At 42.5% G+C, this 25057-nt stretch overlaps 2 protein-coding genes and 2 non-coding genes across 5 annotated transcripts; 3 read left to right on the top strand and 1 right to left on the bottom strand.

The window, feature by feature from the left end:
* The first annotated feature begins 6 nt into the window (after positions 1-6).
* On the top strand, positions 7-19179 carry skic3 (SKI3 subunit of superkiller complex). Its single transcript, XM_071522983.1, has 41 exons — positions 7-35; positions 426-526; positions 637-780; positions 1018-1109; positions 1225-1300; positions 1410-1556; positions 1918-2016; positions 2168-2276; positions 2472-2612; positions 2807-2905; positions 3200-3324; positions 3960-4046; positions 4346-4449; positions 4604-4730; positions 5059-5238; positions 5438-5562; positions 5716-5966; positions 6119-6221; positions 6359-6541; positions 6776-6923; positions 7977-8055; positions 8167-8228; positions 8323-8379; positions 8479-8547; positions 8758-8832; positions 9102-9243; positions 9339-9432; positions 9645-9722; positions 9914-10038; positions 10242-10365; positions 10702-10926; positions 11358-11430; positions 11792-11845; positions 12218-12329; positions 12733-12861; positions 12945-13069; positions 14812-14976; positions 16002-16154; positions 17107-17237; positions 18146-18275; positions 18684-19179. Exons 2-41 carry the CDS (start codon positions 437-439, stop codon positions 18762-18764), a joined length of 4713 nt encoding a protein of 1570 aa, XP_071379084.1. The 5' UTR covers positions 7-35; positions 426-436; the 3' UTR covers positions 18765-19179.
* Positions 19171-21409, bottom strand: gig2p (grass carp reovirus (GCRV)-induced gene 2p). 2 transcript variants are annotated; one of them, XM_071522984.1, is made up of 2 exons: positions 21336-21409; positions 19171-20355 (listed from the first exon to the last, which is right to left on the bottom strand). In XM_071522984.1, the coding sequence occupies exon 2, from the start codon at positions 20317-20319 to the stop codon at positions 19654-19656; it is 666 nt and encodes a 221-aa protein (XP_071379085.1). In that variant the 5' UTR covers positions 20320-20355; positions 21336-21409; the 3' UTR covers positions 19171-19653. The 2 variants fall into 2 exon arrangements, with proteins under 2 accessions (XP_071379085.1, XP_071379086.1); XM_071522985.1 differs by having other exon boundaries at positions 19171-20333; positions 21336-21396.
* A 208-nt stretch (positions 21410-21617) lies between these two features.
* On the top strand, positions 21618-21691 carry trnai-aau (transfer RNA isoleucine (anticodon AAU)). The gene has a single exon. It is a non-coding gene; the product is annotated as a tRNA-Ile (tRNA).
* Positions 21692-23872: 2181 nt separating this feature from the next.
* Positions 23873-23945, top strand: trnaf-gaa (transfer RNA phenylalanine (anticodon GAA)). The gene has a single exon. It is a non-coding gene; the product is annotated as a tRNA-Phe (tRNA).
* Positions 23946-25057: the final 1112 nt, after the last annotated feature.

The following is a 25057-nucleotide window of genomic DNA, read 5'->3' as shown; positions in this document are numbered from 1 at the left end:
ATATAGTGAATGGTTTGTATTTGCAGAGTCGCAGGGTAACTATAAAGCTAATAACTTAACTGAATCAATACATCGATTGTTATCTATTTATAAAGGTTTGAAACTAGTTGTCTTTTGAAACTGAAGCGTGACTGGCTAGTGGATTTGAACAGCTAACAGCTAACGATAGTTTTCAGGGATAGTTAGCTAACGCAGCTAACAGTTAAACGCTACCTGAGTTTGCTGTCAAGTCAGCTGTCAAATCTTTTGCCAGGCACATCACCGCTATCATCTGTACTTAGTGGGAAAAGCATAATTGTGCAACCTAAAGTTAATCAACTCATACTTTGTTCACAGTCACACAGAGGCTAGCTTGCAAGAGTTGCCGATTATTTCAGACCCACTTGATATGAGGATGTTCTGATGCGTTTCAATATTTCTCACAGATATTCACGGGATGTCGAGTAAAGAAGTGAAAACTGCACTGAAAAGTGCTAGAGAAGCCATAAAAAACAAAGAGTTCAAAGAGGCTCTGAAACACTGCAAGGTGAGGCATCCCACCATTCAGGTATCAAGGCAAAGGGGGCAATGAGGCAAATGTAGTTCTTGAACAGAAATATTGAACCACTGACTTCCCTCTCTTCAACCTGGCTTTAGGCTGTTTTGAAGCTTGAGAAGAACAACTATAATGCATGGGTGTTCATCGGCTTGGCAGCCAGTGAACTGGAGCAACCAGACCAGGCACAGACAGCGTACAGGAAGGCCCTGGAGCTGGAGCCTGAGCAGCTGCTGGCATGGCAGGTAAGATAGGACAACTTACATCTGGTCAGTGCTCTCTCAAACTGAGAACACGCCATTAACTGATACTGTGTGATCACTGAAATACAGATACATGCCATTTGTTAAAGGATGCCACTTGGGACAATGCGTAAGAAATGTGTCATACAGAATTTTTTACTGAGGATGTTATTGGATATTACAGCTCAGGCCCTTGTAAATACTCTAAAAGCCTGTACCAAAGCTACATCTGTGTTTCAGGGCTTAGCTAATCTTTACGAGAAGACTGACCAGTGGGATTTCAAAGCGGAGCTGCCTGACGTCTATCAGAAGCTTACTGAGCTATATGCAAGGTATGCTATTGAAGAACCTCTCCTTCAGCCATGTTTCTTAAAATTGAATAGAAATTTATGTATCACATATTTGATTTTTGATTTTGTTGATTTTCGTTCTGTTCTCCATTCACAGTTCTGACAAAACCAAATGTTATGAGGTGATCAGAAAACTGTCAGATATCTATCAGTCGGACAAAGAATATTTAAAGGTATGTAACTTCTAAGGTACATATGTTCAAGACTTAATGAGAGTGGAAGAGACAGACAGTGTTGGGTACTTAGTTTTACACATGAATGTGTGTGTGTGTGTGTACGTAGTTGGCAAAGGTTTGGATTCGGCTCATCCAACTGAAGGAGGAGGAAGCTGTGGAGAAGACCGAGCTGCTGCAGCTATGGCAACAGATGACCCGCCTCCTCTCAGACTGCATGGATGTGGAGGAGCAGGACAGTGAAACTCAACAGCACGTAAGGTTTCCCCCAATATACAATGAAACTCAGCAGCATGGGATAATATACTAAATATTATGTGATTGCATTCAATTCGTCAATAGCCTAAATCCCTAGGTGGAGAAAATAAGGCTAGTCTGTTGTTATTTTTAGCAATTTTGTGCAATAAATAAATGGATAGACACCCAATAGTGGCTGTGACAGAGACATAGAAATCTGGACTTGTACTACACTCAAATACTACGGCCCTGTGTTGAAGCATGATGATTGCGGCATAAAACAAAGCTGCTATGTCTCTCTTAATGCCATTTTAGTGGTACTGTCCCTATGCTGTCTGCCCATTGGTCACTGTTGTGGTCATTGTCTTTGGCTATGACAGTTAATCACAGCATTTGAGAAGGCCATGGTTCTCACCGATCCTGTGCCAGGAGAGGAACACAGGAAGGTGTCAGCCGACTATGTCACATGTCTTTCTAAAGTAAGTACGCTCTCTCTCTCAGATGTTTGTGTTTCACCATCGCAGAAATACAAGGACATTGTCAGTGTGTGCATATCCACTGATGGGACTGAAATTAGGCCAGCTCATTTTCCTAATTCAGCTGCTGATCATGAATGTGTCCTCTCTGTAGCTCTCACATGAAGAAGCCAAAATGAAAGAGGCATGTGAGTCCATGCTGTCCCTCTACCCCAGCCAAAGTTATCCTCTTGAAGTCCTTTGTTCTCACTATCTCAAAACGGGTAAGACACTCTCATCTCACTCATTAAAGACAAAGTCACAGTAAAGAGTGATTAACTTTCTCACACAGATTCAAGTAGCTGTCTATAAAAAGCTAAAGTGCCATTGTAAATGAGTACAATTTTGCGTTTGCATTCAAAAAGTCAGTCAGTAGATGACATGGCCAATGTTAATACATGCTATGTTTTCATTTGAAGGCGTCCAGAGTGAGGATGCAGGCAGCTGTTTCTCCCGGCTCCTGGAATTGGCCCCCAACAGTGGGTTAGGTCATTTGGGCCTGGGCACCAAAGCTCTACAGGAGGGAAAATATGAAGTTGCCATTAAGGACCTGGCACAAGGTTAGTTTGCTTCACTTCAACAAAGAATGCATCCTGTAATTAGGCTAAGAGGTACCTGAACACCCTTTTCCTCGACACATACTGCTTAAGCTTTTAGGCTAATCTCACCATGAGCAGCGCTGTAATTTGGAAGTTTGGCTCTGTATTGTCTGTGCTGACTGTCTGTGGCTTCTCTACCTGTTCTGTTTCATTAGGGTTGAAGAAAATGGGCTCCAGTACAGGATGGTGCAGCATGGCGCAGGCCCAGCTCAAAATGCACAGATACTCCGACAGTGCTACATCCTGCTCCCAAGGTATGGGTAGTCTACTGTATATTCTCAAAGTCATCCAGTTGATCTGACAACAGAATCTAATCACTGATCAACTGCTGAGCAAGAATTGCTTAGCTCCTTTTCCAGGGTCCAACAGAATTTAATTTATTAGGCTTTAGTGTAATTTATTAAAAACCCGCCAGAGTGATATATGGTGTTAGAGACAAGGACGCTAACCACTACATCATCCCCAGGCGGTTTTGACTGGTCTGAAGCTGTCTCTGGTCCCTCAAGGAGACACTGAACTCTGGTGTGTGTCTGGTTGTGTTCTATCAGGTCTGACACTGTGTTTGTCTGGAGACGAGGAGCTGCGGCTGAGGCTCCTGAGGCTGAGGCTGGAGGCCTTTGTCAGGAGTGGAGAGGAGAAGGCTGCAGACCAGGCCTTGGAGACACTCTCACAGGTAATGCACACAAGCGTGCGCACACAAGCACATACACTCACACACACACACACACACACACACACACACACACATATTTACCCACCTACTCGTTGCTGTTCTTCCATTGTGCTTTATTACCTCCACCAATGAGGTAATGATGTCACCTGCGTCTGTTTGTCCGTCCGTCCGACTGTTAGCAGGATATCTCAAAAAGCTGGGTACGGATTTGCACAAAACGTGGTATGAAGGTTGGTTATGGGCCAAACTTTTCATGTTGATTGGCCAAAAGGGGATGTGGTGGTGGGTGTGGCATATCACCAAATGGTGCATAACCTCTGAACAAATTCAAGTTACACTACAAAATTTTATTTACAGCCTTGTCACAGGGCAAGGAAAGTAAAGAGGTAATATATAATGATCCAAAAAATTATAATACTGCTTTGGCATCTGCTTTTTTGGTACAAGAATGAAATTGTTGTGCCACCAGTCGCTCATACTGCAAGTAGGTGTGTGTGTGGGTGGGGGGGTGGAGGACGGGTTGGGAGAATTCAAAATTAAATCTTGAATACACAAGGAAATGCACATCATACTTTGTTTTTTGTAGCCAGCATGTCTTCCTCTTTCTGAGTTTTTTTTTTCCACTTTTTCTTTAGATCCCAGATGGTGAAAAAGACCCAGTTCTGGTAGCCTTTAAAGGAAGAGCTTATCTGAACAAAGGACAGGTTGACCAAGGACTTCAGGTAAGGTATCTCTTACCTACTGAATTCTGCCTAATGTAAATGTCAGAGTTATGATATGATACCATATGATATGATATGAGCTACCTGATCAGGAAATGCAGTGTTGCAGTAGGGATAGATAATTACAGCTGAATATATCATTTTGGCACATTGACAGTGTTGAACAAGGGACAATGCGTACAGTTTCAGATAAATGCATAACCTTTCTCTTCATATACTCCAAAAGAGGAAAGAGTTATATTTCATATCTTTAGACACAAAAAAGGTTGATGCAGAGAAAATAATTGCATCTTCCATAGGTATCTTCTGAGCTGCTGGCCTCTAACCCTAACCTGGTCCAGGGTTTGGCACTGAGAGGACTGGCACAGTTAGCCCAGGGCCAGCACCAACTGGCAGAGCAGAGGTAAATAACTCTTTATGTTTCTCTCTTTTGGTTCATGCAAAGCGTGCCTGTGTGCTTCCATCTAAGTGTGTGTCAGCCTACCTTGTCATAGCTTTGCATGGTAGAAATTGCTGTCCTCCACACCTTTTCTCTCTTGCTCTTCCACACGGTGTAGTTTCCTGGAGGCGGCAGGCCAGAGCCCAGACAGTGGGGAGTACTATTTCCTCCTGGGACAGCTCTATTGGGACATGGGAGAAGAGACCCGTCGAGACCGGAGCAAAGCCCATACACACTTGCTCAAGGTTAGTACAGTTGTTATGGAAAAAAGTTTGGATTTTTAATGGGTATGGACCATCTCTTACTAGTACCATTGTGATAGAAGAGTTGTGTTGCAGAGCACTATATATCCATTTTAGAAAGAAAAGAATTAGCTGAAGTTCATCATTTAGTATCTAAAATATAGATGGTCCACTCTGTATTATCGTTAAAATGATTTAACTTACCTGCTAATCTTTAAAAAGTGCCACAATATGTTTTATTTTTTGCTAGCAATCATTTTGTTAAATATGTCATTTTTTCAAATGGAGGATATCTTATTTTTGAGCCAAACTCTGCATTTGTATATTTCAGGCTGCGAAGCTAGACCCAAACCTTGGCTGTGTGTTCCGCTACCTTGGACATTATTACCGGGAGGTGGCAAAGGATCGTGGCCGGGCACGAGGCTGCTATAAGAAGGCCTTTGAGTTGGACAGCAGCGATGCCGAGTCTGGAGCTGCCTCTGTGGATCTCAGCATGGAGCAGGAGGACATGGTGAGCGGCCTGGTGGCGGCAAACTGTAATGGCAAACAGGCACAAAAACAAACCTGCAAGCCACAGTGTTCAGTGCTGCCATGTGTGTTTTTGGTCTTAATAAACATCTTACTGATGTTTATCTTTCCCCTTGCCCCTTTTCTTCCTCCTCTTCTTCCTTCCCTTTTACCCTTCCCTTCTCCTTCTCTGCATGCCATAGGACACTGCCCTGGCAGTACTTCAGTCGGTGATAGAGAAAGCCACTCCAGGCTCCGCCAAGTGGGCCTGGATGAGAAGAGGCCTTTACCACCTGAAGATTGGACAGCATCCACAGGCTATTGCTGAGTAAGAATCTTAAATCTGAATCTTAAACACAATTTTTTATTTAATGTAATTCTGCTCAGTATTGCTTCAAATGATATTATATTGCTCTTTGTCATCCTGTGCCACTTTTTTGAGCTCTTTAAGCCCTCGTGCAATTTCGTTTTTTTATTTTAGTCTGCAGGCAGCTCTGAGAGCAGACCCTGAGGACTGGGTGTGCTGGGAGTGTTTGGGCGAGGCCTACCTGAACCGCCGGAGCTTCACAGCAGCTCTGAAGGCCTTTGGCAAGGCCCATGAGCTTCAACCCTCCTCCATCTACAGCGTCTACCAGACAGCAGCAATCAAACAGATTCTGGGCAAGTTCAAAGAGGCTGCGGCAGAGTACTTGCAGATCACGACACAAGAGGACTATGTCCCTGCTCTCAAAGGTAGGCGTGTGTCATTACCTGTCATTTTGATATTCTCTCGTTTTGTACTTAATTTGGAATTATGTTACGTTTTATTGCATTTCTCAAGTGGGTCATTGGTTTCATGATCTGCTACTGGTTGCTTAATTAGTTTTCTGTGATCTGTTGTTCAGGTCTAGGGGAGTGTCTGCTCTCACTGGCAAAAGGTTTAATGGAAGATTACAGAGATGGAGGGGCTATAGACCTCATCCAGCAGGCTATAAAAAACCTCTTCAGGTAATGACTAGAAATTTGTTTTAATAGCAAATCTTAATGTGAAACAAGGCTTCATCTGTGACCCATTTTATCCTAGCATCATACTGATGGCTTCTCGTTTCATTCATCTATCCATTCACCTCTCCTTCTGTCCTCAGAGCAGTGGAGCTGCGTCCAGACCTGTCCTGTTTGTGGAAGCTGCTGGGAGATGCCTGCACCACAGTCAGCACCGTGTCTCCAAACAGAGCCCGGGTTCTAGTGCCAGGCCCGTTGGCTGGGTTAGACCCCGCCACCGAGAGCCACACTCTCAACCAGGCCCAGACACTCAAAGTTGGCGAGAGGTATGACCACCAACAGGCTTGGAATCACTGTATTACACATGCCTTGACTGCACGGTTTTTAGACCTGCCTCAACCATTGCTACGCTGCTAATCCTACATCTTTACTTTTTTAACTTTCTGTTAAAAAAAAGGCAGGAAAAATGAAAAGTACAGTTGAGTTTTAATGGCATAGTGGTCTTATTGTTGGCCTTGGATTTAATCTAGACATTGAATGAGTGTGTGTCTGGTCTGTAGGTGCTATGGTCATGCTTTGAAGCTGATGCCAGAGGCCCCCAGCCTTTGGTTTGACCTGGGACTCAACTATCACCGCCAGGCCAGCCTACCCTGCCCTACAGAAGGAGACCAGAACTCCCCAGCCCTGCTCCTGGAGAAGGCCCAGCAGGTAATACTCTCTGTCCTGTACAACCATTTAATAAATTAAGCCATCCGCAAGACTTGAATTTCTAAGACTGCCAAGTCTTTGATTATTAGGGGTCCAAGCACGTAGTGCTGGAACCCTATTGTATTTGCTGGAATTATTCTTTCTTTCTTTTTCTCTGCTAAAAGTATCTGCAGCTCAGAAACCGTAAGTCCTACAGCAACCATATTTGGCAGGTGGGCTCCTACGGCGCACCGCTACTCAGGCAAGGCAGCCCATGCACATTGGCCAGATGGTGTGGAAGTGGAAGTGGAAGTTGGCAGAGTGGTAAAGCTCAGGTCTTTGGACCACAAGGTCCTGAGTCCAAGCCCCTGATGGACTTTGACCATTTTGAAGTTTCATGAAAAGTAAATCAACACTAAATCACAGAGTGTAGAAAACTCAAATCAGGTGTTTGACATCATCTGTCAATGGCAAAATACCTGATTGGCATCACTGATTGGGGTGTGGCCAGACCTTTCAACCCTTAGAGAGCAGTGCAGCAGCGGCTTTCTGGCCCATGTGATTTAGTATTGTTTTATTCGTTAATGGAGAGTACTACAATGTTTTATAAAGTCATTAGGGCTGTCAATCATAGGCTGCAGTATCACAATACTTCTCCCTTTAGTTATTTTCTCCTCAGTAACCCTGTAGCAGGAGTTTAGCTCAGTAGGTAAAGTGTCTGTCTCTTGTGTGGAAAGTTGTGGGTTCAAATCCAGGCTTGTCCTTTCTGAAGTCATTAGTTGTCAAGAACAAGTGGTATGTGTTCTAGTAGGAAGTCTGGCCATTGTGAATAACTTCAACAATGTGGTTGCAATGAAATGATGAACTTTACAGTAGTCACGGGCCAACACAAAAGTTGGTGCTAAGCCTTAACTAATAGAGTGTGTGTCTGATCTTCACAACCTGTCAGCTTTTGTGTGTCTGTCTACCTTCTGTTTTGTCTGTCTTTTCAAATTGTGCTTGGACCCCGCAATTGCCGCTTGCGGCTATATTTTTAAACTATTTTTTTTAACCAGTCTTCTTGTCTCTTCTCAGTGTGTGAAAAAGGCTATCATGATGGACAGTGGGAACCATAGCTACTGGAATGCCCTGGGAGTGATTGCCATGAGCAAAGGTAATATTACACTAACTCATCCTTGTAAATAATTTGTGTGACCTCTTTTTTATTGACCTAGGTCAGAAGAACTAATGACATTTCTTCCTGACATTTTTTCTCTGACACCAGGTCTTGAGAACTTTGCCCTGGCTCAGCATTGCTTCATCAAGTCCATACAAGTTGAGGCAAACGTAAGTATTGCACATTTGTTTGTATACAGGTGGTGAATTGTATTCCCAGATAAAATATTAATCTTTTTATTCTATTTTTACTAACCCACAATAGAATGTTGTTGCCTGGACCAACCTTGGTGCCATGTATTTGAAGAAGGAAAATATAGAGGTATGTGGTAGTTGGTGTTCTTTCATCATTTTTGTATTTATCAAAGTTGGCTGCCCTTTTCATAGTATAATAATAATACTTCTTCTCTTGATTTCCCAGCTTTCACACGAGGCCTTCAAGATTGCCCAGTCCTTGGAGCCGCTTTATGTGACCTGCTGGATCGGACAGGTACTGGACCCCATCTTAGACAAGACTTCATCTAGAAAAGACATTATGAAACACAGGTTTCAAAATCAGTTCAGTGACACACACCAGTAACCGTACTCCAGGAAATCCTACTTACCGGAATGCCATGCTGTCTTGGACCTCTTTTCTAGTCCCTTCTTTCTCTCTCACTGTCTAAATCATATTCTCTCCATCCCTTTGTCTTCCTGCCAGGCGCTGATAGCAGAGACAGTGGGAAGCTACGATACCATGGACCTCTTTAGGCACACCACTGAGCTCAGCACGCATGTGGGTGATCTCCCAAAACCATTGTGGTTGCTGTTGTTATTCCCACACATTAGCCTGCTAATGAGAATTAAATCTTTCCTTCATGTCTCACTCTCCTTAATCTTCTAATGTTAGCCTTATGTTGATACTAATGTAGTCATTAGGGATGATACTGTGATGAAACAGAAAAGTGATTTTTCACCTACTTTGTCACACTCCACATTCCTGTCCTTTCTTTCCCTCCTCCCCATCTATTTCTCCTCTCTACTACTCCTCTTTCCCATCTGCAGACGGAGGGAGTGAAAGGATATGCCTACTGGGTGTGTGCCACCCTGCTGGATAAGAGCAACAGAGACTCTGAGCTGTACCGCTACAACATAGTCCAGATGAACGCCGTCTCTGCTGCTCAGGTGGCGCTCAGCAAGTACACAGGTACTGCACGTGTGTGTGTGTGTGTTTGTGTGCATGCATCCATGTAGGTAGTTGGTTGACGATGGTGTGTGACATTTTCGTTGCCTTCTTTTCAGAGAGGATCCAGTCAGACCCTGATGCCTTCATTATGCTGGGCTACCTGAACGAGCATCTGCAGCTGAAGATGCAGGCTGTACAGGCTTACCAAAGGTGTGACACTAACAGACTCCATCTCTCTCTGTCTTTTTCTTTCAGCCTGTCTGTTAGATTGAGCCAGTATAGAGATAATATAATAGGAAAAGAAAGTTGTACCTCTGTTTGATCTATAACAAACTCATTGTCATACTCAATAGTTAAATTATTGTAATTTTTTATGTTTATAACTCACTCCTGTATGTGTTTTCTGAACTCTCTTTCCTCAGAGCTGTTGAACTGCTTCAGTCCATGTCCTCTACAGAAGAACTGGCTTTTGCTCTGGGCAGCTATGGTCGTGCATTATGGTAGCAACCAGCTGTCTTATTACCATTTTCTTTAACCGTCATTGAAAATGCGCAATTAATTTACCCCACCTGGTGAATTTCAAATGAATGATGTAAACGTCCACTGATTGGTCAACACAAACAGCATGCCTCAAAACATTTCCCATGTGTCATGCTCAAGCCTTTTGTATATCCCACTGTGTCCTCCACAGCACCTCAGGCCAGTGGGAGGAGGCGGTGCGTGTTTACTCTTCCACTCCACTACAGGAGCTCTATGATCTGGCTGGACTGGCTCTGGCCTACTGCAGGGCAGGACTCATCCCAGAGAGCATCAACGGTGAGGAGCCACACTGAAATCAGAGATATAGTGTGTGTGTGTGTGTGTGTGTGTGTGTGTGTGTGTGTGTGTGTGCCCGTGCGTGACAGACTTGTACATTATTGATAAAGTATATACACATGTGTTTCAGAATGACCATGGTGTTTATCTTTTGAATTAAATAAACTGTGTGTGTGTGTGTGTGTGTGTGTGTGTGTTCTCAGCCTATGAGCGTGCCCTGGCTGTGGCCTCCAGTGAAAAGGACAAGGCTTACATCTTGACAGCTCTGGCCCTGCTTCAGCACAGGCAGGGTAACCTCGACCCAGCCAAGACTCTGCTCTTTAAATGGTGAGTCCATCTGATAACACTGACTCTCTTTGCCAAAATACCTGCCCAAAATACCTAGCCTACCTAGCCGTGTAATCATTGCATTCATTGTCAGTTAAATGACCAAATAATTGCATTACTACTACAAATACCTTTTTCCTCATTTGCATGTGTAACAATAATGTGATATTTAATGGATCCCTGTGCTCTGACCTCCCTCCCTCAGCTACAGAACAGCACTTCTGGAGCTGGAAATGATTCAGTGTGTTGCTCAATGACACTTCAGCAGGGTGAATGCATGTGTGTACATATTTGTCTGTGTATCTGCTCATGGTTATATATCTCCTGTCTCCACAGCTCCATGTTAAAGGAGCCTATCCCAGAGTCTCTGCTGTGTTTATGTGCGCTGGGTTTGGTCCACGGTGACGCTACACTCGCTGGTGCCGCCCTGACAGAGCTGCTGAAGCAAGGCTCGGCCACTGGGAGCGCTGTGGAGCAGCGATGTCTGCTCACCTGCACCCTGCTGGCCCTACAGGGCAACTACAGCGCCGTGCAAAGAGAGGCCGCCAGAGCCGTACACAGGTAAACTGTTTGATTCAATTGTTTAGAGTATCCCACTGATAATAGAAACTAGGGATGTGCAAATTATATCTGACCAGACGCCATACACCCAGCCTCATTTAACTTTACAGGAGACCCATTTTACATCAGAAAATGTTTGATCAAAATTCATTGTTTTGATACAGTTATTAATAACTCAAACAGAATAATTTTGTGTTCCCTATTATGTAACATACCATTTTATATTTCTGAATGCAAAGATCAATAATCTAAAAAGTCATAATAATCTAAAGTGTCAGTTTTTCCACCCATCACATGTTCTTTTGCTCTTGCTGATTTCTACAGCTGACCTCTTTCAAAGTTTCAGCGATGTAACATGCGTTATTATACTCATGTGATTTAATAGAAAATAGAACCCATGTTTATTTTTGGTTACTTTGTCTTCTTTGCAGCAATCCAGGCAACCCATCTCTATGGGCCTTGCTGTCCAGACTGGTGCCACAATACTACCCCAGGAAGGCCAATGTAAGTCTATACACACACACACACACACACACACACACACACACACACACACACACACACACACACACACACACACACACACACAATACTCCAACATAATATACTCACACACAGTTATTGGAGCTTCCTCATGGGCAGGATAAACTCTTGCTGTTATACTGCTGGACATGTCAGCATCCTTCACTCACCATGACTCTTTAATTCCAGTATTGCTTTCGTGTTGTTTTTGTTTTAATTTCCTGACAAAGCAGCTGTGTGCAATTAAAATGTGTATAAGTAGAAATAAACACTTTGTTAAAAAAAAAAAAAAAATTCCAGTATTGCTTGGTAGGGTTTATGCTTCTATCTGCTTGTATTCCAGGGTGGTGCGATGGCAGGCCATGTCGCCTGTCTCTCCAGTATGACCCAAGGAAAGGTGAGTGTGTGTGTGAGCTTAGAATTATGTTGAAATGGTTTGTGTGTCTTTCTCTGTTCTGTTCACTCTCCTTTTATTTTACACTTCCTTCACTGTGCTCCCCTCTGAGTCTTAGACAATATCATAATTGAATTTAATGACACTCCCACATTACAAAATAGATAAATATTGTCTTCTGCATTGTGGACGGAGAGTCTGATGGTCTACACTTTTGCCTCAACTGCATTCATGTTAAATCTGTATTACATTGTTGATATGTCAACAGCCAAAATATGCTAAATTTTGCTCATGTCCCAGTACTTTCATTATTGACTGTATCTGCCACAGTGTTTGTGTGTTTCCTGAACTGATCTGACCTGTGTGTGCCTGCAGAGGGCGTTGTTGTACAGTGGAGTGAACCAGCTGGCTAGTGGGAGACACTCGGGAGAGGACAGTCACAGGAATGCACTGAAGACCATGCAGAGAGCTGTGCTGCTCTGCCCTGGTAGACACACACACACACACACACACACACTCACACACACACACACTTTAGACTCCATCACATATACACACTAACCAAAAAAGAAGAACCACAATGACAGATATGTGCATATTTTGATTGTGGTGTTGTTGATTTAAGTTTCAGGTTTGTTTATTTATAAAGCCCTTTATCACAAGCATGTCTCAAAGGACTTTACAGAGAATGAGTCTAACTAGATCTAACTGATCAACAATCAACTATAGAACAGAGTGATAAAGGACAAAAATCAGAAGAGTAAGACACACAAAAACAATTGCTTGCAAGCTTCTCTGTAGCAAAGCTGTAATGTCACTGAGAACATGGCTATGTGAGATGTGTGTGTGTGTATCCATATCTGATTCCCCACTCCCCTCTCTGCTTTCAGATGACCCAGCAGCATGGGCGGGATTAATGGCTGCCTGTCACACAGAAAACACTTCCTGTTTCCTTTCTGGCTCTGCTCCTCGCAGACTAGGACTGGAGCAGATCCTGATGTCAGTGGTCTCTGAGAAAGGTCAGGAGTGTGTGTGTGTGTTTGTTTTACTGTGTTTAGTGTGTGTTTTGTGTGTATCTGACTGACTCCCCTCTGTATCCCAGTGCATAGTGTGGAGGAGATAGAGCGCCCTCTGGCCCAGGCTCTGGAAGGCTGGGTGCTACAACAGGCAGTGACTGGTCTCACACTGGGGGGACAACTGGAGCAGGCCGAGGCCCTCTGCTCACAGGTGGAATATGAACACACACACAACAAAAATATGGCCTACTACCCCAGACGTTGACTGGAGTTCAGTATATGTACGTTAAGTGCTGCATCTGTAGTCTACACACTAACAAGCATGTAATTTGTGATAAGGTGCGACTATCTTGGCGCTGAATTAACTCAATCAGGATTAGAACCTGTGATCTCTGATGTGGCAAACTATACTTGCCGAGCAACTGAGCTAAGCTCAAAGAGATGCAACAATCAGGCCCATACAGTCCAATAGCTAGAGTAGAGTCCTACAATAGCACATGCCCAGTAAAGTTTTTTGAAATTTTTGTGACCGACCAAAAGAGAGTTATACTAGCTGCTGGTCACAGCTAAAAACACATCCGCCTTGTGCAGCAAACCAAAGTGTCACACTCACTTAGCACAGGTCACTGCCTTCTTTTCCAAACATCGTCTAGTCCATAGCCTCAGTTCTGGGGACTTAATCTCCTCCCCCGTCTATCTGCCACTTATCTTCAGCATCATTTTCTGAATTACTTTAATTAACTGTACAAGGGGTTAGATTGGTACCAGACAGAAATTAACATGGTTGATGCACTGTACAGGCTACATGTGTAGTAAAAAAAACAAAAAGATTATTTTATGTACACTGAACAAAAATATAAACGCAACACTTTTGGTTTTGCTCCCATTTTTCATGAGTTGAAATAAAAGATCTAAGACTTTTTCTATGCACACAAAAGGCTTATTTCTCTCAAATTTTGTTCACAAATTTGTTTAAATCCGTGTTAGTGAGCACTTCTCCTTTGCCAAGATAATCCATCCACCTGACAGGTGTGGCATATCAAGATGCTGATTAAACAGCATGATTATTGCACAGGTGTGCCTTGGGCTGGTCACAATAAAAGGCCACTCTAAAATGTGCAGTTTCATCATACAACACAATGCCACAGATGTCGCATGTTTTGACTGCAGGAATGTCCACCAGAGCTCATGTTGCAGCATGATAATGCACGGCCTCATGTTGCAAGGATCTGTACACAATTCCTGGAAGCTGAAAACATCCCAGTTCTTGCATGGCCTGCATACTCACCAGACATGTCACCCATTGAGCGTTTGGGATGCTCTGGATCGGCGTGTACGACAGCGTGCTCCAGTTCCTGCCGATATCCAGCAACTTCGCACAGCCATTGAAGAGGAGTGGACCAACACTCCACAGGCCACAATCAACAACCTGATCAACTCTATGCGAAGGAGATGCGTCGCACTGCATGAGGCAAATGGTGGTCACACTAGATACTGACTGGTTTTCAAAAAAATGCATATCTGTAGCCCTAGTCATGTGAGATCCATAGTTCAGTGCCTAATAATTGTCTTTTTTCAAGATAAAACTGCACATTTTAGAGTGGCCTTTTATTGCGACCAGCCCAAGGCACATCTGTGCAATAATCATGCTGTTTAATCAGCATTTTGATATGCCACACCTGTCAGGTGGATGGATTATCTTGGCAAAGGAGAAGTGCTCACTAACACGGATTTAAACAAATTTGTGAACAAAATTTGAGAGAAATAAGCCTTTTGTGTGCATAGAAAAAGTCTTAGATCTTTTATTTCAACTCATGAAAAATGGGAGCAAAACCAAAAGTGTTGCGTTTATATTTTTGTTCAGTATAAGACAAAACAAATTTAGATTTTACTTCTCCATGCCCTCCCCCTTCCATTACTGCGTTCCTCATGCTCTCCCTGCATTTGTCCCAGGTGCTGAGTGTTTCTCCAGAACACCCAGCAGTGATGCTGTCACTGAGACGTGTGCAGTGTCAACGCCTCCTCTTGGCCAACGGTGGTACTGCCCTCCCAGACTCTGTGCTGGAGCAGCTCAGCAGCACTGTCATGGTTAACCCCAACAACCTTGGGGCATGGCATGTAAGTGGATACTCTATCATTTGAAATACAGCATGAGTGTCTTGGATTTTAGTAATTTACCGATGAGCAGCTGCTCTTTAATTGTAAGCATCATTTGTTCTGTGGTTTAAAATGTTAAAGGGTGCTATACCTCATTGTTACCACACACACAGTGAGAACAACCAAACCAAAAAAAACTCCTTTACATCTCCATATAGAGAGGCTTGAAAATATTATGAGTGGCTAGTGTAGCCTGAGCAGTTGCTGTTCTAAAAGGTTGAGGTCATCTTGTAATGAAATCATATGATGGCTCTCTCTCCTGACCAAAACACAGCAATGTTCTCTTTCTCCCGCTGAGAGACTGGGCTAATGAAAACCATTGCTGTGCCTTGCTCGAGACCTTCGATTGCTGCACTTAACATCAAATGGCTGAAACCAGCAGGGGGGTGTAAGTGCAGGGGGGGGAGCGTATCAGCTATGTTCTCTCTTTCAACCATTCCATTTAACTCCTAATATTATGGAAAAAAACAAGTGCCCTATCCTCAACATATTCCATCATGTTGTTACTGTATGTAAAATGTTATAAATTTAACTTCATTCCTGTTATCATGACGACATTGCATTGTGAATCCACTTGCACACTTATACACCTTGTACATTTATATCTATATTTGCTACAAATGTAAGCAAGAGGCAGTGGATTGCTATTGTAATCAGTGATTAATCAGATGTAACCTCATTACTGACTGAGGAAAAAGGGAGTGACTCATTTTTATCCCAGTCTTCCTTTCATGATTTCCACTGTACCACCTTTCTGGACATCCTGCTTCCCTTCACTCATTTCTTTCCTTCTCCTCTCCTAAACTTTCCCTCATCCCATGGTGCCTCTCCTCTCACAATCTCCTGTCCTCTCATCTCCTCTCCCCTTTCCCTCCTGCCTCCCTTCTCTTGTTTCCTCTCCCACCCTTCCCTCCATAACACTCCCATTCTCTCTTTTTTTCCCACCACTCGCTCACCCCACCGCTCTCTTCCTCTCTTTCTCCCAGTGGCTGGCTGAGGTGTATCGTAGCCAGGGCCTGCTGGTCCAGGCAGTCATGGCTTACAGGCAGAGCCTGCAGCTTGCCTCACAGCTGGGCCTGCACAGCAGCCAGGTAGCCAGCCTGCTCCGACTAGCCCTGCTGGCCCTAGGATCCTGCATGGTGAGTTCTCTATAGGATATAACATGAATATACAGTGGATCCAAAATATTCCTGATTAGGATGAAAAGATGAACATGTTCAGCAGTCAGTGATGTTTATTTCTGCAATATTGTTGCCACAAACAAGTACATTTGAGATATTTGAAAGAGGAATATGGTATTGTGGGATAGAGGTACATTTTACACTTAGTTGGGATGGTAACCTAGACTACATGTTTTTCTTTTGCCCCGACAGTGACAATGCTGTTTTAGAAGTGAGGATTAGTGGGGTTTTACACTGATGACAGGCTCTCTATAGGAACAGACAGGATAGATATTACTAGGCATGTAGACGTGTGCACACACACACACACACACACGCTACAGTAGTATGATGGTCACAAATTGCAGGGCTATAGGCTTCTTCTTTCCACATGACGTCACATGAGCAGCAACAAGGTACAGGAGATGAGAGATGGGTAAATATCCATATGTGAAATTATAGGATCGGCAGCCAAGGCCATGTGGAAATGCAAACAGGACTAGAAGCAGCCTTAATTGGAGAGGATGTGGTTTTTAGTCCACTGCTCCCAGCACAGCCGAAACACATAGTGGCATACCAACGCACACGATGAAAGAAATTTTTTTCTTAATTGAGGCTTTGCTAGCTCTGTGGATATCATCCAACTTTTTATTGCAGGTACTGCTCCTCTGAGACCCGCTGCCAACATTGAAAGTAGTCCTAGGTTTGTGTGCCTTGTTAGCAAACCCACTGTGACGATGTTTACAGTTGGAGAATCGCTGCTACATTTCATTTAATAACGTTAGAACTTGGAGGTTTATATTTATCTTAACCCGCACCATCTGTTTGTCACATCTCTTTTGTCAAGTTTAGCGAAGATGAACAAGATTCATTTTGGTGCCACAATTTTTCCCAGTTTTATCTTTATCCCTGTGTGGTTATGACCTCTCAGGCTGGTGTCCCAGGTAATGACTGGAAGGACCTGGTGCTGGAAGCCACCACTGAAGTGCTGAAGCTGGGCTCATCCCCTATGGCCCTTCTCTTCCAGGCCCTGCTACACTTTGCTACCAAGATGGCAGCTAGGTCAGTGCTTGTTATACTGCGCTCTTTCCCCTGCTGCAAATAGTCTGCAGATGCGTATGGGAGTTGTGTGTCTTGTCCTGGGTGGGTATACAAATGAGTTTATCCTGATGGTCAAGTGTAGTACTGCATCTGCAAGTGATCAAATGAATCATATGATACCTGAAACTGTTCAGATTTATTACTCCAGCTGTCTTTTCAAGCTGGTAATACACCGCAGAGCAATTTACATAGCAAATGTTATCCTATCCAGACATAATGGGCCTCACAGGCCTGCCAGCAAGTTAAAATAGAGTGCTATAGTCATTGAAGAGCTGCGGAGAACAAATTTGGTATTCATAAACTGGCTAATTGGCTTGAGAAAGACAGCTTGAATACCTCTGTGGCTGGCATAATCATAATATGAAAGACCAGTCATGCCAGAGACAAGTTTAGCATTTTATTGATTTTATTTGAAAACACTAATGAAAAACAGAAAGAACAATTACAGACTCAAGACTGGGTTTCAACCAAGACCCCTGGGGGAACTGTGTGATTTCAAATGGGAGGTTTGTGCCAGCCAATTACAATATAGACAACAACCCAGACAGTCATCCCATAGGTTTTTATAGCAAATGAATATTGCTGTTGTTTGCATCGACACAGTTTAAGTTTAATTCGTTTCCTGGCCAATTCATGCACATATTCCACACTTTTATGCAGGCCTCACACATCGCATTCACATATTCACAAGAGATTGTGTATACGAGACATTCAGACAGACAGGGAAATGGGAAAGGGTTTGGGTAGCAATCCTGCCCACTGGGACAAACGCAAGATGGATTGTCTCGTCCCCCTGGCAGTCGTCCCATCGTCTCTGGACACCACAGTAATTTTACTCCTTTGGCCATTTCTGTGTGTGTCTTCTCCAGGGAAACCAGGCGTTTGTTGGAGAGGCTGGTGTACGTCTCCTCCCAGGACTTCCCAGTGACAGTGGTGCAGGTGGCCAGCTGGTACCTCCTCAGACACCTACATGCCAAAAACGACCAGGAGCTGATGGATGTGAGTATGCATTCAGCTACTGGAACCATATCAAGATTTTATTGTAGTGATTCTACAATAGTTAGGCCTATTTCCACAACAGTGTTTCCTGGAGGACAAAGGGATTTGAGTTCAAGTCCTGGACCCCACTGTTAGTATTCATACTACTGACATCACCACACCCATTTGACTCAATTGTTCATTTATTATGGATGTGTTAATGGACTCTCTCATGCAGTGAGAGAAAGAGAGACTAGAACAATGATAACCGCTAAATATCTTGATATATATGAAAATACATAGTGATACTGCATTAATAGTGAGATTGCATAGAGGCCAGACTGGTGACACTTAAGATTTTAAAGCATGTCTGATTACTTTCAGCACACTTTGATAGTGAACGTATTCTCTGTCAATTTGTCTTTGCAGGTCCTTTTGGAACATGCCAAAACGAATGGAGATCAAAGATTACTGGAGTTACATTCACTGCTTACCTCCTCCTCATCCTGAATCCCAACCACACACAGACCCAGCGGGCAGCACACTAGCAAGCCTATAACTGCATCTGCACAAAGAAATAATTTGTCTATGGATTTATCCACAGCCTGCTAAAATCATGACCTTAAGCCATCACTAAATGAACTTTTTGTCTTCAGCATTATTTCACAAGTCTTCACTAAATATGTAATCAAGTTGAATGTTTACAGAAGTGGAGGCATCTGGGGGGCCACAGAGTAATGATGCCCATTGGACAGTAAATATTGGTGTGATGATATCATTATAATGAAAATTATTGGCTTTAGGTCTGTTTACTCTATTTGCAATTCAGTAAATAATCAAAAGCAGGAAAAAGTGTTATTACATAATCTTTCAACACCATGACTTCAGATAAAATAACTCACGTCCACAGCCAAACTGGAATAAAAGCATTTTATTCAAAATATAAAGACTGTTTCTTCTTGATTACACATTATAATGCTGATGCGAGAATACAAAGTTAATGCAGTAGAAAAACCTAATCGAACTTAACAGTGAACACAAATGCATGATTGCCATCAGTGATTCTTCAATTAATAGTTACGATTTTGTAGATCAGTTACAGAAATTGTGTCCCGAGTCATGTTCAATAATAACGCTTGTATCGGTTTGCAGCCTTTTCTTTATCTGGAAGGGAAAGCAAGTAATTCTGAGACAGGAAAAGAGAGAGCGACTTTGAGTCCTATTTCCATTGCACCATGATTACAGCCTGAGTTGAGTATTTGTACTTTATTTCATTGCAACTTTAGTTTTCCCTCCACCCTATTTCTAACGCATTCTGAGGCCATATGAATCTCCATCTTCTATCCATCTGTGTTATAATCCCATTATCTTTCAAGCTATTCTTCCGTCTTGCAGCCTCTCAGGCGCTGGCAGGACAGACATGCTTGGTCATGAGGACGCAGATGTTTTGCCTGCAACCCCAGCACTGCTGCACAGTGTGTGTGTGTCCCTGCAGGGTCTTTCTCTTGCACAGTGAACACACACCACCATCACCACTGCCCTGCGTTGGTCTTTTGGAGCTCTTTGCTAAGAGCTGCTCCAGCTCTTTCTGCACGGTGGTGTTTGGCGCCAGAGCGATGGCCTTGACCTCCACTCTCTTGGGGTCAAACACACAATCCTCCTCCATGCCGCTGGGCACGGCTAGCATGCCGCAATTGGGGGGCACCCAGGCGGTGTCGTAGCCCCCTGCGTTCCAGGTGTGCTGCATGGGATGGTTGTCCTTGTCAATACGCTTGACGCGGCCGACACGCACACGCACCTCCAGAACTACCCGATTAGCGCTGTGACACAGCAGTGGGTAACGCTGAGCCTTTTTCCGATTGCGACTGACGTACACTCCCTTTCCCAGCATGCCGCCTGATGACTGTTTAAAGCCGCTGGCGATGATGAGCCGTGCGCTGGCAATGCTGGTGCCGTGGTACATGGTATAGACGCCCTTGTCTTTGGGCTCCTGCGACTCTCCCAGCTCCACACTATGAGGAGAGGTGTCATAGGTCACCTCCCAGCCAGAGAATGACACCGACATGCTGCTACACAAATCTAAAAAGCAAAAGAGCAGCAGCTGTGTGAGGAAGGAAAAGAGAAAAAATACATCAGAAAAGAACTGTATAGAAATGCTGGGTGTCATTTTTGTTGACATTAAATCTAAACCCTAGTCAGGACTCCAGCTAGTAGCTACTGCTGTTTCCTAGTATCGTTTCTGCCATATCTGTCACACAGTGATGACCAGTGGGACAAAACATAGCATAACATTAAAGGGTAAACTTTTTTAGTTTATTTGTATTTACACCAAATCACAAGATTGTTTGAAGGAATAAGTGTCCCACAAACTCCAAAGGTTAGAGGATAATTTACATTGTATTCAAATAGAAGGACTCAAGCCTACTTAGTTACTTTTGAATGTAAATCAGTCTGTCCTATAATGATATGATAGCATCTGGCCTGTCATTATCAACAGTACTGTTGGAGAAGGCTGCCTTTTACTCAGCAATCATATCAATACTGTATAAGTAGCATAGGCCTACTTTTTTAACGGCGAATGACCGATGACACTGGCTACTCCAAATAAAACACGGACTTAAGAAACTGCTCAATCCTTCAGCAAAATGTCTACAGTATTTCATGTAGCGTGGCCGCCATAACTGTACTTGTGTTCCTCATCATGTCTGTCACTCCTGATACCCCCGCCTGTTTATGCAGTGATGTTGTAAATTAAAAGCTGGGGTAAACTAGACCTCCAGTCGGTGATCATCATAACCTAATCTACCACCGAAATAAACTCAAATCAGTTGAAAAGAAAAAGCGTTATTTTTTTCCTTAAAAGCCCCTATCTTCATGTAACCTTTAACTTACACCGGTTTTGTCCTACTTACTAAGACGCACACCCAGGCTTGTGTCATACAGATTTATGTCGACCTAAAAAGTTGATTGATTTTATATGAGTTTACCCTCGCCTACTCATCCTACATTATGAATTGATACACTTGACCACTTTTAACCTTATCAAGAAACCTGATATTATCTTATAGGAACAAATCTTACCTTCCTTGACGATAGTTGTTCGCTCTCACCTCGCAACTTTCACTTTCTGTTCAGTATATATCGAAAGCAGGCTGTTCAGGAAACCCTGCAGTCTGTTTCAGGGATGAGGTCAGCACTACAGCACGCGCCTCTGAGCAGACTCCAATGTGGTGCATATAGGGATAATAACTGTGTGTGTTGCTTTCCCTTTCCTTTCCTTTTTCTCTTGGGTTGAACTTCATACGTTCGTAGACTAATTATGCTGAAATGGGCTGACATCGAGACCTGATGGCTGTCTATCGAGGTCGGTTAGCTCAGTTGGTTAGAGCGTGGTGCTAATAACGCCAAGGTCGCGGGTTCGATCCCCGTACTGGCCAAAGTACTGTTTTAGAATGATGTTGCTGTCATTGCAATTCAAAATCACTTTTTTTTGTCTTTAAGTTTTGAATGTTTACAACATACAGAAGTTTACATCTATTGCAGGAACAGCACTTAATATGAATAATTCCAAAAAGTAAAACAAAGAAAAAATCTGTATTACAAATAAACAAGTTTAAAAAATGTTTTTTATAAATAGAATCTATATCCTATATCAATGAAAATTCAGTAAACACATATTAAAATAAAATATTAGTCTAGCTTGTAGCCTTTTACAAAATAAAACAAAATAAAATGAAATACAATGGAATAGAAAACAAAATAAAATCAAATAGCTATTCAGTCAGGGGATTTTGTTTCCAGAGTTCAAAAGACTGAGCAGCAGTTTACAACAGTTTTTTTTTTTTTCATTACAATGAAAGGTTAGTATCGCTAATGCTGATTTATGCAGATGACTGATGATGTCTAAACATATCTGCAAATATTTATCACAGAACGTAAAAGTAGTGCGCGGGTTCCCCTGATGGTTTACTAAAAAAAACAAAAAACAAAAAAAAACTAAAATCACTATAATAACTTATTCCTATATCGTAGCCAACTATTTTTTTTTTGTTATCTCCTGTTAGGCCTACCCAATAATATTCGTATGTGTTTTTACATTTTACTGTAAAATTTGTATGTTAGCTTATCTGATTTATTGTAAGATAACTGTGGCCCTTTTTCGTAAGTCTCAGCTGCAACTAACTACTGACTACTAACTGCTCGTTTTGAACATGGTTTTGAACCATGGTCCAGAAGTGTTATGACTTCCCTGTCAAACAGCCACCAAAGACAAGCCATTGGTCTAGATCACGGCCAATCATAATCGAGATTGATCGACTGACAGCCAATCGCGATGCTGGACAACGACAACTTTGTCTACAGAAGCGCGTGACATTTTCACTGGTGTAGCTTTCAAAACTTCTGGACGGTAGACCGAGATATGCATACCGAGCCACCATTGTCTGTTGGTTTGATGTCGTTCTTAATGGGGGACAGTTTTAAAAGACTTTAATTAATTTTGGATGCTCATTCGCTTTCATTCACTTATATCGTCACCTCTTTGGTCGGTAGATGGCGCTGTCTTAGTACCATTTAGCAAAGGGACAAATTCAGATCGCTTTCCAAATTTTCACGGAGCAACTGTCGTATGTTTAGTGCTTGCTATTGTTGTTGGTCACTTGGCTGTCATGGCTGTAATAGTTGTCTCTTCGTTTTTAACTGTGTGAGAATGGAGGGAAGAAATTTCACCGTTTGCTCACTTATAAAATGGAGACGTGACCTTTGGCTAGCGGCTATCAGGAGAGACCAAGGAGAGACCAGTGGCTCCCCAGTGTCAAACTTCTCACCTTTGCAGCAAGCATTTAATCTCATCTCAGGTAAGAGTGTCTCAGACATTAAACTTAGTTAGTACATTATGGATATTATTACAGTTGTCGACTCATCTTCGTTGGCTAGGTTTTAAGTTAGCTAAACACACGTCAGGCTACTTGGCTAGCACAATGTTGCTGTACCACGTAAATCCAAAATAAGTCATAAATGTAGCTAATTTGTGGCAGACACGACGAGTGATGATTAACAATGATTACTAATCATCAATAATCAGTATGGTGTCATATTTTGGCCTGTCATGTTATAAGCTAATGTTCCTAGCTGCCAGTTAATTAGTATCATAAGCTCTGCAGCACAGGAAGAGTTGAGCCCTGACAACTTTGGTTTGCTTGCCTGTCTGGTATTCTGGAACAACGTTTTATATGGCTGATTCATTTACATTTTATTGTAGCCTCTATTGCTTCTGTTGTAGGCGTGTTGTTAATTGATCTGTTTATGTGAAAAATATGCCATTAACTTTCCTGAATACAGAAAACGATATAAGGAATGATATGTTTTGCATGCAATGTGGTTCTCCTAATTAGGCTGCCTTGGGTCTTTGTATGGTGTTGTCATCAGTTTAGCCTAGATGCTGGGAATCGTTGATATGCTTGGGTTTGATACTTTAAGCTGTTATAGTGGTCAGCTGCACAGACAGAGCAGGTGGTGAGCTTGAAAGTAGCACTAAAACCTAGTTTTCAATTGTTATACAATCACTACAGAAATGCCTGCTGCTCTGAGTCTGTAGGTGTTATGTGTCCCATACCCAAGCCGAAATAGCTCAGTTGGGAGAGCGTTAGACTGAAGATCTAAAGGTCCCTGGTTCGATCCCGGGTTTCGGCAGTGTTTTTCAATACATAAACTATGACAGTGGTTGTTGAGCCAACCTATGAACGGCTCTGTATGCACCACTATCTGATGAGTTCTGAGCTAGTTTATAATGGACATAGTTCCGGTGCTCCGTTCTGATTGGCTGAATCGTTTCAGAAGGCAACGGAATATATCCAATCAACGCACACCTGTTGCGTAGTAGTTTATTTAGGTATTAATGCGCCGACTGCAAATCAACACTCATGCACCGGTACTTTTGTCTTAGGTAGCAATCACTTTATTTAGCTACTTTTCATGCTTTTCATTAACTGTTTTGTTTTGTAAAAGAATAACAGGTAAATGTTATTATTGAATTGTCATTATTTAAAAATTAAACATGTATTCATCATGTGCATTGTTTTTTCTGTTTTACTGCTATTTTATCAGCAACAATTTGTTTTTGCAGCAATAATACTCTCTATGCAGTCATTTACAGAAACTTTAGAACAAGGATCATGCCTAACAATACCTCTTGGAAAGTGTTGCCTCTCATAGCTTTTTGCTTAAAAGACAAATGTGAACATATCAAGGAAAATCATTGCAGAATCCTTTCATCTTAAAGTGATAAAGGTGGTGTGAGTGAAGGCAAAATGGTAGACTATTCAACTTCTTACATTTTTGATTTTACTAAATTAGCCACAGCTCACCTCAAAGCTGGCATTTGTTATTACTATTTTTTCAGTAATCGAAATTACTTTATTGTGTAGCCTAACAATCTGTCCCAGTAAGCAATGTTTCTGTGAACAGTTATATGCTACATAGGCCTACTATATGCCATAATCTTTCACAAGAATCTCAGATTTCAGCAATCATGTATCAATTTGAAAAGTGTGAAATGGACACACAATTTGTTCAAGAAGACATTGTTTTAAGTCAAACAGGATTTTTGCATACTCAGCATTACAGTGTGTGAGCTGTGTAACATTCCATAAAAGTGGAATTCTATTCTGTTCTACAAAAAGAATATTTTATTATTTTTCTGCTTCTCAAAAGTGCTGAACATTGAATACGCCCAGTTGTTCATAATCTGAATACTTTCAGGCATGTGATACACAGCTACATGGACATAAGCTGGAAGCAGGATC

Source organism: Centroberyx affinis, unplaced genomic scaffold (assembly GCF_046629955.1).
Source record: "Centroberyx affinis isolate AG114_WGS23_722 - 3 ecotype Tasmania unplaced genomic scaffold, CSIRO-AGI_Caff_v1 ptg001051l_1, whole genome shotgun sequence".
Taxonomy (NCBI): domain Eukaryota; kingdom Metazoa; phylum Chordata; class Actinopteri; order Beryciformes; family Berycidae; genus Centroberyx; species Centroberyx affinis.
The sequence above is the reverse complement of the archived record's forward strand: the minus strand, read 5'-3'. Positions and strand labels throughout refer to the sequence as shown.